The 17,525-nt window shown below is 36.4% G+C and overlaps 3 protein-coding genes and 2 pseudogenes across 3 annotated transcripts; all 5 read right to left on the reverse strand.

The window, feature by feature from the left end:
• Window positions 1-2,261: 2,261 nt before the first annotated feature.
• LOC138310675 (uncharacterized) lies at window positions 2,262-4,761 on the reverse strand (annotated as a pseudogene).
• Window positions 4,762-7,351: 2,590 nt separating this feature from the next.
• On the reverse strand, window positions 7,352-8,685 carry LOC138310804 (uncharacterized). Its single transcript, XM_069252129.1, has 2 exons — window positions 8,343-8,685; window positions 7,352-7,872 (listed from the first exon to the last, which is right to left on the reverse strand). Exons 1-2 carry the CDS (start codon window positions 8,683-8,685, stop codon window positions 7,352-7,354), a joined length of 864 nt encoding a protein of 287 aa, XP_069108230.1.
• A 187-nt stretch (window positions 8,686-8,872) lies between these two features.
• LOC138310805 (uncharacterized) lies at window positions 8,873-9,559 on the reverse strand. The gene has a single exon (XM_069252130.1). The coding sequence runs from the start codon at window positions 9,557-9,559 to the stop codon at window positions 8,873-8,875; it is 687 nt and encodes a 228-aa protein (XP_069108231.1).
• Window positions 9,560-10,070: 511 nt separating this feature from the next.
• Window positions 10,071-16,643, reverse strand: LOC138311080 (uncharacterized; annotated as a pseudogene).
• LOC138310807 (uncharacterized) lies at window positions 15,884-17,259 on the reverse strand. The gene is made up of 2 exons (XM_069252132.1): window positions 16,939-17,259; window positions 15,884-16,744 (listed from the first exon to the last, which is right to left on the reverse strand). The coding sequence occupies exons 1-2, from the start codon at window positions 17,257-17,259 to the stop codon at window positions 15,884-15,886; spliced, it is 1,182 nt and encodes a 393-aa protein (XP_069108233.1).
• Between the last annotated feature and the right edge of the window lie 266 nt (window positions 17,260-17,525).

Raw genomic sequence — 17,525 nt, forward strand, 5'->3', positions numbered from 1 at the left:
GAATTTTGTCATGCAAAACTGTTGAATTTTTAGGCCATGTTGTAGGACAGGGGCAGGTTAAACCTGTTCAGGCCAAAGTAGAATCAATTATAGATTTTCCAGCTCCTGGAGGCAAGAGAGAGCTGATGAGGTTTCTTGGTATGGCTGGATACTACAGAAAATTTTGTCAAAATTTCTCTGTTATAGCAGCTCCACTTACTGCTTTGTTAAAGAAAAATGTCAAATTTGTCTGGTCAGACGAATGTAAGTCTGCCTTTGAGAAATTGAAAGCCATACTATCAAGCTCACCAGTTCTGACTGCTCCAGATTTTTAATAAACAGTTTAAACTGTTTGTTGACGCCAGCGATGTAGGTGTTGGTGCTGTTTTGATGCAGAGAAGGTACTGAACAAATTGACCATCCAATTTGTTATTTCTCGAAAAAGTTTGACAAACACCAGAGATATTATTCCACCATTGAGAAAGAATGTTTAGCATTGATTTTGGCCTTAAACCAATTTGATGTGTATCTATGCACTACAGTTGTGCCTGTGTTGGTCTTCACCGACCACAACCTTTTGACATTCATTGGGAAAATGAAAAACAAAAATCGAAAAGAATTCTCAGGTGGAGTTTGACTTTGCAAGAGTACAATCTTGACATCAAACATATCAAAGGGAAAGACAATATTCTAGCTGATGCTTTTATCAAGTGGATTTAAATATTACTTGATATGTCAAGAAAGTTTCCTTTTCAAGAAAACTTTCTTTTTCTTTAAGGAGGGGTGTGTTATGTATGACACTTAAAATACATTATAGTTATGAGATTATGGGAGATAAGACTCGCTATAGATTTTTTTTTATCAATACATCCTATGAAGGTTCATATCATATGGATTTAGGTTTATAGAACTTATCTAGAATATAAATCATGTATACAACAAATATGTTTGCAAACATGTTGACTTTTAAGTAGAGATCTAGAATGATCTATTTCCAGAAACTCTCGCGCGCTCGCGTGTGTTTCACTTGTTTACTGTTTTTAGTTTAGATATTTCTAGAAGTAGAAAGTTTCTCCAATATTCTTGGAATTACGTTTACGCTATATATACTCAGCCGTCCCAAGGGCGCTAATCGAGAACTGAAGATGGAGACCTGTTATATAAGACATATCAAGAATCGCGCTCTTTCAGCGCCATATAAGATACTATTGGGAGAGCTATGATATATTTTTACACTTAAGTTAAAATAAGTGTTATGCTAAAATGAGAAATCTAACTTAAGAGTACAAATTCTTTTGCATTATCATAGTGCAACTATCTTTTCAACTTAAGTTAGAAAAGAGTATTTTGCATTATCACGTTATTTAACTTAAGTTAAAAAGATTTTAGCTTAAGCTGAAAAGATTTCAGCTTAAGCTGAAAAGATTTCCACTTAAGTTAAAAAGATTTCAACTTAAGTAAAAAAAACTTTAATTATTTAAGTTTTTTTAAATTAAGTTGAAATCTTTTTAACTTAAGTTGAAATCTTTTTAGCTTAAGCTAAAATCTTTTTAACTTAAGCTAAATAACTTTTTAACTTAAACTACATATTATGTATTAAATATCAAAACGGCTTGCCATACTACACAGACGTAAATATACACAGACGCGACATACGTGTGTAAGTACAGTACACTGCCGAAGAACAAGTGTGGTGTGTAGCGAGACAGGTATTGCATGTAATATTGTATACATATTACAAATGATTCTTCCGCCTACAATTAATAAAATATTATCTAGATAATACATACATTAATAGTACAGTCGTCAAGTTGCAAAGCAGAAAGTTGATAAAAACGAACTTTCTGCCTTACAAAGCAATAAATAAAACTAAAGTCGTTCAGGTTTGGGTGATAATGTAGCCAAGGTTTATTTCTGTATCATCGTATTATGTAATGTTACATAATTATAGATAGATGATATAATCATGACACAATATTGCAAAATATTATTGCATAACATATTTTTTATAATTATGATTACAGTAAGTGGAAGAACCACATGTACTAAACCAGGTAGTAATTTGTCCAAACACCCAAACCTGAGTTGGTAAGTATATAAAGTAAAATTACATATTTGTATAAAGTAGTTTTTTTTAAAAAGGTTCAAAGGAGAGTAGGCACAGTGACCATTAATGAATTCAGTCTGTTCTGCCTGTTACTGCAAAGATAAGACACATCAAATTACAGGTCCATGGTATATACGTGCACATGTCCATCACGGTATATCATACACAGTTCCACATGGTATAACACAAAATGAATCCAAAGTCAATCCATGAAACAATATGAAGTTCAATGATATAACCAGCAGCACGGAAAGTCGACACCATAAATAATCACTGATTAACATTATGTTCTCCTGAACTCGGTTTAAGAGGTCCATCGATGTCCATGTACTGTCTGTGATCGAACAGACCACGCACTGTTCAGAATGTTTGTACAAGTATATTTGAGTCACTGTTATTACATGCGCACTACAGAGATGGGTCTTCATGGCTGACCACAGACATTTTTAAAATTCAGATTTTTTTCTTTATAGCTTCCCCAAGTGAAGTACTGAGGTGTTGACGATATGCGAGAGACGTGTCTATGTATTTCTTATATGCATCACTACGCCAATCCCCTTGCGCTTGAATGATTTCATGTGGTAAGCCACACTCAAGTGCAAAGGATGCTCCACCCCGCCTAAAACTATGCCCAGAGTATTTTGAATGATCTATCCTGAGATGTCCAAGGCACTCTCGAAGACGAGAGAGGAAAATATCATAGCTAAGCAACCTACATCCCCCTAGAGTAGGGAACATAAAGACCGGTATCTTTTTTGAGGGACACAGCCTGAACAGCAAAAGGAGGGCTTGGGTGGTTCAGAGGGGAGAGGAAAGAATTAATGGTAAAGGTACAGAGAGTGACCTCTCTCTAAACTGAATAGTTTTTGACCAATGCACATGTAGGATCACTCCCTTATGACTAAAGGACACATTATGATGACTTAGATGTATGTTAGGATTAAAATCCTTCAAGGAGGGGGGAAAGGTTAGACTTCCTGAAGAAGGAGAAGAAGGCAACCAAGCAAGCAGCCCAAAAGGAAATATCACGAGGGGACTTAATGTCAAGCTGGGGTAAGATTTGCATTAAAATAATGGGAGTAATCGGAAGTTTCTGGCAGGATGAGTCCCCCAACAATCTACGTGCTTCCTTTAGTACTCTACTTATATGGAAATTGTCAACAGGATTAGTTAACCCGACCTCAAGATGTAAAAGCCTGACAGGTAATTTCTTATTGAGGAAAACTGTAACCTCATAGATAGGAAGGCAATGTACCGCCCTAAAATGATATAAGATATTGGGATAGGTTTTATACTATGATCACAACAAAATTTTAGATAGGTATCTAGGTAGGTATGGTATGTTCGTCTGGTTGATGGCGCCAAAGCATTCGCACGTAACAGGGACACTTGATCATCCAGCAACCGCATATTTCGGGCCGTGCCTAGATAAAAGAAGGGAAAGAGACCTAATAGACATATGGTACAACAGAGAGAATAAAGAGGTTGGCATTTGGAGTGTTGAGACAAATGTAGTGTATGCCTCGCCCTCATGCAAACGGGACACACAATCTGCTAAGCAATTATGCTTACCTTTGATATGTTTGGAAGATAAATGAAAGTTAAATCTGGCTGACAACCAGAAGAGGTATCTTAGAAAATGCATAACTGTAGAATTGCGAGACGTACATTTGTTTATACTAGATACTGTGACCATATTGTCAGAGAAGACAATAATACGCTTATTTGCCCAGGCCGGAGCCCAATAGTGTGCTGCGAGGCATACAGCTAGAACTTCCTTTTCATTTATGTGCATATGTAATGAAGTAGGAATGTCAGCGGACCAGTTTGTATAAAACCAGTCATTACCCCAATGACCACCCGCCCCTTCATTACAAGCATCTGTGTATACACTTGTAACAGCTCGTTTCTCTAAGAGGAGGGATTTGCCATTAAAGGTTTGAAGGAAGGTATGCCACCAGGCTAAGTCCCGGAGGACTTCCGCATTAAACCGGAGTTTATGGGAATCTTTTTTCAGGGAAGACATAGCATTGATCAGTCTGCGAAGGAAGACTCTCCCGCCATATACTACCGACGACGCCCAGTTTCGTTTCCCTATTAAAGATTGTAGTTGCTTTTTGCTAGCACGACAGCGAGAGCTGAAATTGTCTAGCTCATATTTTAGTGCGTGTAACTTCTCGTCAGGAAGTCTGAGATGCATTCCGAGGGAATCTATCTCGATATCTAAGAAGGTCAGCTTGTGTGTTGGATCCACAACTTTATTCCAGCTAACCATAAACCCTAGCCTTCGTAAGAGGCAAATTAGGGTGTTAAGGCTTTGGATGCATTGAGCCTTAGAAGACTCGCAAATAAAGAAATCATCTAGATATGCTACTATGTTACTAAAACCCTTACGATTCATAATCCGAACCATTGCCTGAGAAAGTCTATGGAAAATACTAGGTGCTAAACGAGAGCCAAATGGTAATTTTTTATCAATGAAGTAACGAATTCCGTCTTTAAATTCCCAATGAATCCCCGTAACTGTTTGACTGCTGTCACTGATAGGGACAACACGATATGCACTTTTGAGATCTACTTTGGCCATGTAACAATTAGGGGATACTAGTCTCGCAGCAGAGTCAACCGTGCTGTACTTATGTTTAGGATTGTTTTCGGCATAATCATTCACTGCTAATCCCTCAGGTCTACTACAGTCATGTATCAGTCGTACACCTCCATCAGTCTTTGGTATGACCCCTAAAAGACTGACTATCTTGGGTGTAAAGGGCACTTTCACATAATTACCATTCTCAATTTCGGTCAAAACTTGCTCTGTTGCTTTCTGATATAAAGGACTTGAGGGTCTAGCTGATGGGTGATTTTTTAGGTAAGCTCTGGCAGGACTAGATACAGGATCAATAATATCAAAACCATTCCTAATTCCATTTAAGATGTAAGACTTGTCAAAATCATTGCCTAATTCATTCTCCCAGGCCGTTATGTTCAAACAAGCAGAGGGCTTAGGTTGCTTAGCTACACCTAGTTTTTTAAACTATGGTTTCCTCTAGCATGAGACGCAAAACATGCTGGTTTTGAACAAACATGCTCGTATCGACACTGCTGTGCCTGACACCCCCCTTTAGAATTGAATCTTTTGCATATTTCCTTCCCTTGGGGTGTACAATTAGCAAATTTCTGTTGAGTACCGGGGGCCAAAGGTTTTTTCCTCTGTTTTGCAGACTGAGAATTTGATGACTGATATGGTCTAAGGCGCAAAAATTCGTCCGATAGGTGAGAGACAGCTGTACCCCAACGGAACTTGTGGACATGTTGGAGACGTCTGTATTCCCTATCATATAGGAAGACAGATATCGTATCATGTGTTGATATTAAACGATATATCCTAGAAGTGTGTGATAGTTAATCAAAAATGTGGTCTTTGGACAGAGTACCATCCTGAACAAGTTTATGTAATATAGCCAAATTAGCATTGGACCATTGTGACAGAGAGATATTTTCTAATTTAGGTTTTTGTGGCCCAGCTTTATAATTAAATTGAAAGACCTCATTTTCAGACACAATTTTCTCAGTCTGCATACCCCCATTAACAAAATCTGTGATATCTAAATAGTTATCACGGGCCTGCCCGAGTGATTTTAAATGTACCTGAGGGTCCTGCCATGAAAACCCACCTTGCAGTGTTTCATCAGTATTTTCACGGCATCCAGCTGTGGTCTGTTGACCTCTCTGCAGGTTGTTCAACACTTCCCTGATCAGTAAGTCTTCATCCTGGGAATTGTCATCAGTTGTAGCCGATTCCTGAACCTGGGATGTGGAGCCGCCTGTGGCTCCTTCTGCTCTACGCTGTACTGCCTCTACCGGATCCGTCGAAAAAGTTTGTTTCACAGCTTTGACAATGAGTTTAACCTGGCCTACAGGGATCTTAGACTTGGCCAGGTCCTCAGAAGTGAGGCAAGATAGGGCCTCCATTGAACAAAAACCCAAATTGAACAGTAAATTTAGTGAATCTTCAGCTATTTTTTCTGTGTTGCCCAGATCTCCACTTTTTTCATTTCCGCGTTCAAATCAGAGGAATCCATGATTAGTATTTTTTCCAAAATCAGGCCGAATTAAAGTTGAATTTATGTTCTTTTTCTTATAAAATTGACTGATAATGTTCCAAAATTAAAATTGACCACAAAAGTAACAGCCGTCACAAAAGGCCGCACAGTCTAGTTGAATGGCAAACAATGCCTGCTCTACGGATGTTGCCGTTTTCATGATGCTCTCCAACCTCTGAATCATGTATGTGTCCAAAGAAACGTAATTTGGAATTTTTAGTTATCTCAAAGAAATCGGTATCTAAAAAAAATATGAACGTTTTCTCATCGTATCAACTAAACATTTCATCGTTTCAACATTGTGCATGAGTTTTCTCATGTGTTTTAGCCAAAACTATCGTATCCCATTCAAACCTTTTTTATCAAATCAACGTTTACAATCTGTGTTTTAGTCCTTACGTACCTTTTCTTATCCTGATCTTTTATCGTGATCATTTAACCTGATATTAATGCATGACTTGTAGTTTGGCTCTAAATAACCTTAGTTGTCAATGGGCCGTAAAACTCAAACAAAAACAAAGATCGTAGAAAGAAACTATCCTTACAGTATGCTGTTCAAATGAAATACAATCCCATAACCCTATTCATAATCAGGGACTGCGTCTCGCACTTGGAGCTTTTTGAACAGCACCTGTGAATAGTCTCCATGTGGAAGCTAATGAGCCATCTCTAGACGATCGAAGAAAGAAACTATCCTTACAGTATGCTCCTCAACAGAAATCCAATCCAAAAACACCGCATTTTATCTTGTATTCAATCCACAACATCAAGATATATTCACACAAAATCAAAAGCTCATACCAACTGTGTATGTGCGGAGGAGGACTAAAATATGACCAAAGCCATCTTCTTTCTTTTCTTCAACTATATTTAACGTACATGACGTCATAAATATTATTACGTCACAATATACAATATCACGTCACTTTTTGGCGTACATTTACGACATACTGGGGCCACACTAAAGATTAGTTATTGATAATTGTTATGAATTGATATATAAAGTTGTATGTCAATGGATGCATTATAAATAATAGTGAAATGATTTAACCAATCTATAAATATTTAAGTTTAACCAGTCTCTAGGATAACTCTACACATTTCTAACAATTAACCAGTCTCTATAGATAGAAAATGTTTAAAGTTCCATTTCAATGCTAAATTAACTCTTTGTCGAGTTCTTTATCTTTTGCACAGCAGCAGTCTTTGCTGCACGAGTAGTCGGTCCAGCTCTGGCATTGTTCTGCGCCACATCATCTTCCACGTTGATTTCCAGAGGATATAGTTTACCTATTGGTCTTGTAGTCGTTCCATTCTTGGTTCTAATAGTCGCTGAACTGACAAGACCATCTCCTCCGACGGCGAGTTTTTCTTTAATGGCTAAAGGCCATTTGTTTCTTGGGCTATCATTATACACTAACACTACGTCACCAACCTTAAGTTTCTGATCATTGTTTCCGGAAATACGTTGATATTCCCTCAAGGATGTTAGATATTCCCTTTTCCACCTTGACCAGAAATGTTCCAAGACTTGTACTTGTACTCGGTATAACTTGTTAGCGTAGACGTGTGTCGTTGTAGAAGTTTGGATATCCTCGGTGTTGCTTATAGGGTATGGTAATGATGAAAGTTTTCTTCCGTGCAGTAAATGCGATGGTGTAATTGGGTCTTCATCCAACAAATCTGATGACACATAAGTCAATGGACGATCATTAAGAATTCTTTCGATCTCCACTATCACAGTTTGCAGTGTTTGAGCGTTCGCCCCTGTGAGGAAGGCTCTGGGTTCTGTCCCCTGGCCGAGACACACCAAAGTCTATAAAAGTGGTAGTTTCTGCTCCTGCTTAGCGCTCAGTACACAGGGAATGGGACTACTGGTTCGCCCGGACTCAGTATAATCTGACCGGGTGGAGTGTGTTGCTTGGTGTTTTCGGCGGCATGCTTCAGTGATATAGCACTATAAAAAGGGTAACAGTTCCACTATATACAAGAAGACACAACATAAATATACCGCAGTCTCCCAAAACACGCACCTCGCACAACATACACGCAACACACCGCATGCATGGGAGGCCGTCCTTACATGAACATAGCTGTTAATAGGACGTTAATTAATCAAACAAACAAACAAAAAGTTTGCAGTGTTGTTTTACTCACTAATGCTCGTGCAAGCGTTTTCTTTAGACATGTTTTTGTCATGCCGATTAACCGCTCCCACCAGCCTCCATACCAAGGTATGAATTTCCATATGGTTCCCAAGTGTCCGAGTTGTTCTTTCAAAGTTACTGATTTAGACAGCCATTCTATTTCTTTAGAAGCAGCAACAAAGGTAGTTCCATTGTCCGATATCGTGATTTTTGGTAGGGATCTCCTGCTTGAAAAGCGGCGGAACGCAAGAATGAAATTTTCCTCTGTTAAGTCCCCAATTAGCTCAAGATGAACTGCCCGCCCTTGTATTTGCACAAGTAAATAAGCACAAGTAAACCTTTCCCACATTCTCGTTGTCTCTAACATAAAGCGCGCCTGTGAAATCTACACCGGTTACAGTGAATGGAGGTGACTGCAACACTCTATCCTTAGGTAACGGTGGAGGGTCAGGGGTTTTGAAGGATGGTCCACTACATTTACGACAAATCAAACATTTGTGGATTACAGCTTTCACTCGCTGTCGTATGGATGGGATCTAAAAAGTTTGACGCAATAGTGTAACTGTGCTGCCGATCCCTGAGTGACATTGATTCACGTGAGCGTCCATCACGATCAAACTTGTCACCTCATCCTTAGTAGGTAACAATATGGGGAATTTTGTGGCTTCACATACCGCAGCATTTTGTATTCTTCCGCCACAACGAATGAGATCTTGTTCATCCATATACAGTTTCAGTTGTCTCACGATGCTGTTTGATTTTGTTTTTCCGGTCTTCATTTGCACGATTTCATCTTGGAAGTTTCTTTCCTGGGCATTCCGAATCCATATCTCAGATGCGTTCTTGAGTTCTTCCACTTTCAATGGACCAAGCCAAGGAGACGTTGATTCGCATACCAATATGAATCGCTGTACATATGCTGTGACTCGGAGCATCTTTTTGTATGATCCAAATCTAGATATGTCCATAACATTGTGTATCCCCGGGTTATCTTTGTTTTGAATGACACTGAGACAGTTACTTGTATTTTGATCTTCGGTTGTTTGAAGTGCTGGTTCTATTTGGTCTATCCACTGTGGCCACTCTTTCTCATTTGTCAACCAGTCTGGCCCTTTAAACCACAAATGGTTTGATTCGAAATTCCTCATTGACATTCCTCTCGGAGGTAAGTCTGCGGGATTGCATTCTGTTGGACAATATCTCCATTGAGTATTCGTCGTCATTCTTTTGATGTCCTCTACTCTGTTTTTTACGAAAGGAGATAATGTTTTGGTTGATTTCAACCATCTCAGCACTATTTGACTATCCGACCATAAAACTACGCGTGATAAATGCAATTTTGATGACAAATATTGTGCCAGTTTTGCTCCTATAACTGCTCCCATCAGTTCTAATTTAGGAATGGTTATTTTTTCAAGGGTGCTACTCTATCCTTAGCCATAACAATCGAACACTGTTGCCCGGAAACAATGTAAGCACATGCTCCGTACGCTTTCATGCTTGCGTCTGTGAAGACATGTAATGATGCATCCTCTTTGTATTCAAGCGAATCTGTGAAATAAGGTCGAGGGATTTCGATCTGTGTTGCCTTGTCTTGATCTGATTTTATTTCAATCCATTCCCGGAAGATTTCTTCTTGTATGGGTTCATCCCACTGGAGTTTGTTTTGCCATAAAGTTTGAATAAACATCTTTGTTTTTCTTTAAAAAAAAGTTTATTCAATATATGCGTGTAAATAACAATGTTTTTCCTTTCACAGAAGGACTTCCATATCAATTTCCATATTTTAATTAATTGTTTCAATTATGCACTTCCACCACTTTCACATTAATTACATATACAATCATTGTTTACACATTCATTAAAGAAATTAACAAAGTTACTTTAAGTAGGGGGGGGGGGGAGTTCATAATTTTAGAATATATATCACATAATGTTACATTTAATTTCAAAACAATCATGAAGTAGTATTTAATATTATCACTAGAAGTCAGGTCCGAACGGTCGATATATAGAGTTAACATTTATATAAGGAACTCAGGCTAGTGTACTCGATAAGAGGAACATTAGCTGTATAATTTTAACAAACAGTCACCGTACCAATTACACAGGTGTCTTCATTCACTCCAGCGGCTTACGTTCATTTTGTTCACCGCTCTCATTCGCCACCATGCATGAAGTAAGTATTACAATTTACATATCTACACTAGTAATAAGATCTACATAATGTTTTTCATGATGTTTGTTTTGTTTTAAATAGTTTTACTTATATTCGAAATATCATCTGGTTTGCTTACGATAACGCAGTCCTAGAGCCACGTGGTGCATGTGGTCGACTTAATGATATAAAGTATAATTATGCGATATACATGTATAAATATATGTAATATTAAAGAATTATGCATACTCTATGAGATGTATGTGGTGGTTCTTATGTATGTAAATATTATCTAATTTGTCTTATTTATTACTTGAGAAAATTTCTTTTGCGGCCTCGAGCTCGTTTCTCAAGTATATGTGTGCGAGGTCGTTGTGTTTACAGTTCGCGACCTTGTATATGTGTAGGCCTAGGCATCTAGCTTGTGTTAATCAGTGCGGTTTGTTGTTATTGATTTTTTTTTGTTTATAGATATTGAAATATTAGAAAAAAGTGTTGTTTATTTAATTTTATGGGTTATTTCATTTTTGTTTTATTCCAGGTTCACAAAAAGGACTTAAGAATTGGAGTTTTGTGTTTATGAAATCATTAGAGAAGAGGAACAGCATCTTGGAAGGTTTTACAGCTTATTTTTCTGTATTTATTCTTATCAATTATTATTTGTATGTTTTGTTTTAAAATGTTTGTTATGTTAATTAGTTTTGTTTTTGCTTCACTGATGTAATATCCTTTGTATATACTGTACCCTATTACTGTTAAAAGTTTATTTATTTCTTTGTATTTTGGGTGTGCAATTATATATCCCAATACCAATTTTTTAAAGTTATCATGTCTCTGTTGTAGCCTAGGGTTTCAAAGATTTGTTTTAATTTATTATGGAATGGTTTTAAATATGTACATTTAATGAAATAATGTTCATAGTCTTCTTTAATGTTGCAGTGATTACAATTTGGTGACTCGCTTATTTTCCATCTATGCAATGCTTCTTTTGATGCTAAGATTTTATTCAAAAGTTTCCATTTAAATTCTTTTAATTTGTTATTTTGTAATTCATTAAAGATGAATTCATTTGATGATCTTACCATGATATTTATATCCTTTACTGTTAGTTTTTTCCAGTAAATGGTAGCTATGGGGTTTTCGGATCTTTGATTTAGAAAATACTGATATATAGTATGATTTTTGCATTTTTCTAATTTAATTGGTTCTTGCTTTGGGAGTTTTATTACAAGGTCATCGTTTTTTATTGTGAAATTTTGTATGTTGACATTACTATTCGATATTTCCTCAAGCCATGTCTTGGGTATGGCTTTTTTAATTTTGGATATTTCTGATAACCAATTACTTTTTTGATTGATTTTTCGAAATAAATCATTATCATCTATTTTGCGGTTGTTGTTTAGTAAATCTTTTACTGTAATTATTCCTGATTCTATCCAGTTTTTGAAATGTAAAGATTTGCCGCTAAATTCTATATACTTGTTACCCCATATTATTTGTGAAAGTATTGTATTGTAATGTTTTGGTTCTACTGATTTTTTTCAATTTCATTGATGCAGATATCATTTCAAAGTAAAATGGTGAAAGATTTTCATTTTTTGGAATGTTTTTTAAATTATCATTGTTCATTTTACATATCAGATAGTTTGGATCAAATTTATTTAGCTCAAGCTCAGGGATAATTTTCCATAGTGCAGTGTTTTTGGTTTTCATTTTTTTAACCAGCGTACTCTTACTGTGTCTATATGATCTTGTAGGTCTATGTTGTTTAAACCACCTTCAATATATGGTTTAATCATTGTTCTTCTTTTTACTTGTTCCTTCTTACCATCCCAGATATAGTTGTAAATTACTTTTTCAATGAGTTTGACTGTGTTTTGGTTGATATATAATGTTAAAATTAGGAATGTAAGTTGTGGTAATAGTAGGGATTTTACTACTTGTATTCTTCCTATTATGGTTAGTTTTCTCATTTTCCAGTTGTCTATTATTTTTTTTTTATTTTGTCTATTTTTTCCTTCCAATTTATTTCCAGCATTTTGTTATGATTGAGACAGAATTGTATTCCTAGTGCTTTAATTATTTCCTCAGTCCATGTGATGTTCTGAAAGTTATCTTCAATATTAGTATTAGTTCCTAATCTTATTCCTTTTGTTTTTTCTCTGTTGAGCACCAGTCCTGAATAAGTGCCAAAAGTTTCTATTATGTTTAGTGATTTTTGTATGTCTTGTTTTGATTTTAAAAATAGTGTGGTATCGTCTGCCAGTTGGGATATTTTGTATGGTCGTGTTTGATTATTTCAATTGTTATTCCTAATATGGTTTTGTCATTCCTTATTCTTGTTGCCATGATTTCAGCCACCATTACGAATAGTAGTGATGATGCGGGGCAGCCTTGCCGAATACCTCTAGATATGTTTATTGGTTCTGAAATCCATCCATTGTTGCAGATTTTGCTGTTTATGTTATTATAGAGTATTTTAATCCATTTTATAAAGTGATTATTAAAGCCAAATTTAGTGAGTGTTTGATAAATAAATTCCAATTCAACAGTATCAAATGCTTTTGCAAAATCTAAAAATAATATTGCTCCTTGATTTTTTTATCTTTTTTGTATGGTCAATTATATCTTTGATCTGCCTTATATTATACCCAATGTATCTCCCTTTAATGAAACCATTTTGATCAGAGTTTATTATTTGTGGAAGAACTGCTTTCATTCTTTGTGCTAGGCATTTTGCTAATATTCTATAGTCAGTGTTTAAAAGTGTTATTGGGCGCCAGTTTTTTTAGGTTTAATGGGTCTCCTTTTTTGTACAGTAATGAGAGAATACCCTGTTTTTGTGATGTTGTTAATTCGTTTTTATTGAAGCTTTCGTTGAAGCTTTTTAGTAATATGATTTCTAGTTGTGGCTAAAATTCTTTGTAAAATTCAACAGTCAATCCATCAATACCTGGTGACTTATTTAATTTCATGTGATTTATAGCTTCTTTTATTTCTTCAGTTTTGATGAGTCCATCACAGGATTGGCTCTCTTCTTTTTTTAATTTATTTTCAATTTGTGTATTCTCTATGTAGAATAATATTTGTTTCCGATCAGTGTTATTAGTTGTGTATAGTTTTTGATAATATTGTGTTATTCCTTTGAGTACATCTTCTTGTTTGGTTAGCAGTATTTCATTTTCATTATTGATTTTTGTTATGGCTTTCTTATTTGTCTTTTTTTTCTAGAGACAGAAAATATTTTGTGTTTTTTTCTCCTTTTTCTATCCAGTTAACTCTTGATCTTATTTGTGCTCCATATGCTTTTTTACTGTATAGGTTTTCTAGTTTAGTCTCTAGTTCATTTTTGATAATGGTATTATTTTCACTTACTTGTTTTCCGTTTAATTTTTGTAGTGATTTTTCGATTCCTTGTACTTCATTTATTGTTGTTTTTTGCATTTTTTTTACTGAATGCAATTGATGTTTCTTTTATTTCAATTTTGCATAGTTCCCATGCAGTGTTAGCGTCAATTGTTTTGTTATTGACTTGTGAGTTGTAATTTTTTATAGTGTTTTTAAAAAGTTCTTTGTACTCTTTATTGCTTAAGAGACTTTTGTCAAATTTCAAGTAGCCAGGGGCCCTATTTGGATTAGTGTTATCTATTATTATTGACACTGCTAGAAGATCTGTATGTTTGATCATTGCCGGACGAATATCTGTTTTAATGAGTTTTGTTGTTATCTCCCTTGATGTTAAAAAATATTCAATTCTACTAGCTTCCGTATTTGAGTTTTTTCTTCTCCATGTGAATTGTTGTTTATGAGGGTTTTTTTAATCTCCACATGTCTATTAATTTCAATTCTTTTTTGAGAGTTTTGAGATTATGTACACATTTTTGAATTTTTCTTACAGATTTTTCTATCTATATGTTCTTGTATATCATTCCAGTCACCTCCAATGATAATTGGGCCTTGCTGAAATTCTGTAATTTGTTTGTTTATTTTTTTGAAAAACCTATTTCTATTATGCTTGTCATTTGGTGCATATATGTTGATAATGGTAAATATGTTTTCATTTATTTTTAAATTGGCCATGATACAACGCCCATTTTCATCAGACCATGTATTTATTATTTCATGATTCACATTCTTTCTTAGAAGGATTGAAATCTCTGCTGGTTGTGGATTATATCCCCTTGCCATTCTGTATTGATGAATTTAATTATTTGTTTGGTGAAGTGTGTTTCTTGTATGCATACAATATTGGCTTTTTGTTCTTTAACCCATTGATACAATCTGTTTCTTTTTTGTTTTTCTCGTAAACCTTGTGTGTTTAATGTAATGCAATGTATTTTATTTGACATTATAGATCAGGTTGTTTGGATTACATGTTTGTTTATTATATTTGTTAGGTTGTTCTTAGGTTGTCTATCATCTGTGAGGGGGCTTAATGGCGACCTTACCTCAACCTCATTTGATATACTGGTTGATTTCCTTGAAGCCGGTGTTCTAGAGGTACATTTATCTAATTTCGTAACGAAACTGTCTAGTGTACTGGACACATTTTTTTTTTTTTTGGTCTTGCTTTTTTTGGATTTCGCTTTCTTTTTTGTTCTTTTTTTTTTTTGGGGGGGGGGGGGGGCTGGAAGTTTGAGTTGGTGGGTGATGATCATCTTGAGGCACGTGTTCTTCTGGAATACTAGCGTTGCTGCAGGTAGATGATGTTTCCTGTGTTGTGGGTTGCGTGAGTTCGATTTCTGTGTCGACGTCACTTTCATTACCCGTCTCTTCATCACTTGATGATGAGGTGTCAGATGACGTGTTGTTGAGATTTGTTGGACACTCCGTCATTACATGACCAGTGCCTTTACATAAGGGGCACACTACTTCGTTCTGACAGTCTTTTGAAGTGTGGCCTGACTGTAGATATTTGTTGCAGTTTAGTTTGTCATTTGGCTGTCCTCTGTGAGTTATAACATCCCTGTATCGACCTATTTCCATAACTTTGGGAAGTGGGTTTTTCATATCCTTTATTAGGGCGATTCTGTCTCCAGTTTTGCAGTTGGTTAATCTTCCATCTACTCGAAGTTTTTCTCTGAAGAAGCTTTTGATATCACAACCCTCCAGAGTTAGAGTTCTTTTAATTTGGCCGTAGTCAGCGGAAAGAGGTATATTTTTTTTATTCTGACTCTTACGGTATCTTCCTGTTCATTATATATAATTCCCGGATTTGTCATATAGACATTAACGCTTTTCCCACGAAGGGAGAAGTTTCCGGTGAGGAATTTTGTCCTTGTTTTGTTATTATCCATGTAAATTCTCCAAAGCCCGCGAACTCTTTGTAAGCCAGCAATATTTTCTGCTGGAACTACGTTTGGAATTGCTTTGTATAGTTCTGTATGGTTTAACCATTGGTCTCTGGGCGGATTAGGTGAATTAACATCTTAGCCCGGACGGTTATTGGACTAATAATTCCTAGAGGATCAAAAACCTTTGATGACTGCGGTAATATTTCTCTTTTTGTCACAGTTTCGTCCTTTAAATCCATCGGTTTCTGCTCTGCAAATGTGATAGTATCCTTGATAGTGTTCCATCTTAATCCTAAGATTTTGATAGGATTGCCCTCATCCAAGATTTGTTCTGTAGAAGCAAGATCCATTAACTTCTGATTGTTAGATGCCCATGATCGGAGATTGAATCCAGCTTCGGCAAGAAGATGACGTGAGACGTCGTAGTATTGTAGAAGATCGTTTTCTGTAGAAAAACTAGACAAGATATTGTCGACATACAAATCCCGTTTAATTGTATCACTTACTTCGTTTTGATATTGGTCCATGTGTTTGAGGAGGCTTGCATTCAATATGAAGGGCGAGCACGTAGCTCCAAACAAGACTGATTTGAATCTGTAAGTGTTGAAGCCTCCCTTTGGATCTGAGGTATCTTTCAACCAAAAGAATCTCGTCACATCGCGATCCTCGTCGTCTAACCCTACGTTGAGGAATGCCTTCTCTATATCTGCTGACTTAGCATATTTCTTTTCACGGAAACGTAACAGAATGGAGGTGAGGTCATTGAGCTGTGGTGGTACACTCATCAGACAATCATTCAAACTTGGTGTTGTCGAATTCGCCTGACAACTGCAGTCAAACACGATTCTGATCGGTGTAGTAGATAAATTCTTTTCTACTGGATGATGTGGGATATAATGTATTTTTTTATTTGATTTCACAGTTTCGTCCACCTTCTCTATAAATCCACGTCGCTCCTGTTCAGTAATGATATCATCATATGTTTGCAGTAGGGACGGTTCCTTTGCAAGGCGTTTTACAACATTCTGTGCACGACTGAAAGTAATATTTCTATTTGTAGGTAAAGGTGCGTGGTCCTCTTGCCATGGAAGTTTTGCGTAATATCTGTTTTCCCTTTGTTCTATTAGGAGGACATGTATGAGTCTAAAACCTCGCCATAATCTTTCCCGCTCTTTCTGTCCTCAGTTCCTACCGCTTCCACTTTCCAAAATTGTTCTATGTCGCATTCCTCCTGTCTGTGTGAGAGCATGACATTCATCATTGAAATGTTCGACGTTTCTTTGTTTCCTGATACAATTGGGCCGGACAAAAGATAGCCAACCTTTGACTCGACAGCAGTAGGGCCATTTCCTCTGACAATCTTATCCTGAACAATTTTCCAGTAGTAATCCGCGCCGACGAGCAAAGAAACCTCAAACGAATCGTCATTTGTGAAAGGATGGGCAAGTTTCAGACCCGACAAATATGTCATATTTGTGAAATTCCGACCGTAGGTTTGTATCGGTACCGCGATTTCAGGAACACCTCTATTGAAACGTCATCTCCGTCAATAGTTTTCAAGCGAATCAACCCTACTTCCAGTTTTCTCACTCTCTTGTTTGTGTCACCAAAACCCGAAAGTTGCACAGACTCCGTTCTGTGTGGTCTTAATTGCATTTCAGCCGCTAATGATTCCGTGATAAAGGACCGCTGAGCGCCTTCGTCAAACAGGATGTTGGTTTCAACGCAAGCGTGGTC

This window comes from Argopecten irradians, chromosome 16 (assembly GCF_041381155.1).
Source record: "Argopecten irradians isolate NY chromosome 16, Ai_NY, whole genome shotgun sequence".
NCBI lineage: Eukaryota > Metazoa > Mollusca > Bivalvia > Pectinida > Pectinidae > Argopecten > Argopecten irradians.

Excerpts from the sequence above, each read along its gene's own strand:
- LOC138310804 (XM_069252129.1), bottom strand. The coding sequence starts at position 8,685 with ATGTGGGAAAGGTTTACTTGTGCTTATTTACTTGTGCAAATACAAGGG. Across the intron at positions 7,873-8,342 it reads GCTTGCACGAGCATTAGTGA|ATTTGTTGGATGAAGACCCA; the intron begins GTAAAACAACAC and ends ATGTGTCATCAG.
- LOC138310805 (XM_069252130.1), bottom strand. The coding sequence starts at position 9,559 with ATGACGACGAATACTCAATGGAGATATTGTCCAACAGAATGCAATCCC.
- LOC138310807 (XM_069252132.1), bottom strand. The coding sequence starts at position 17,259 with ATGACATATTTGTCGGGTCTGAAACTTGCCCATCCTTTCACAAATGAC. Across the intron at positions 16,745-16,938 it reads GCGGGAAAGATTATGGCGAG|GAGCGACGTGGATTTATAGA; the intron begins GTTTTAGACTCA and ends ATTACTGAACAG.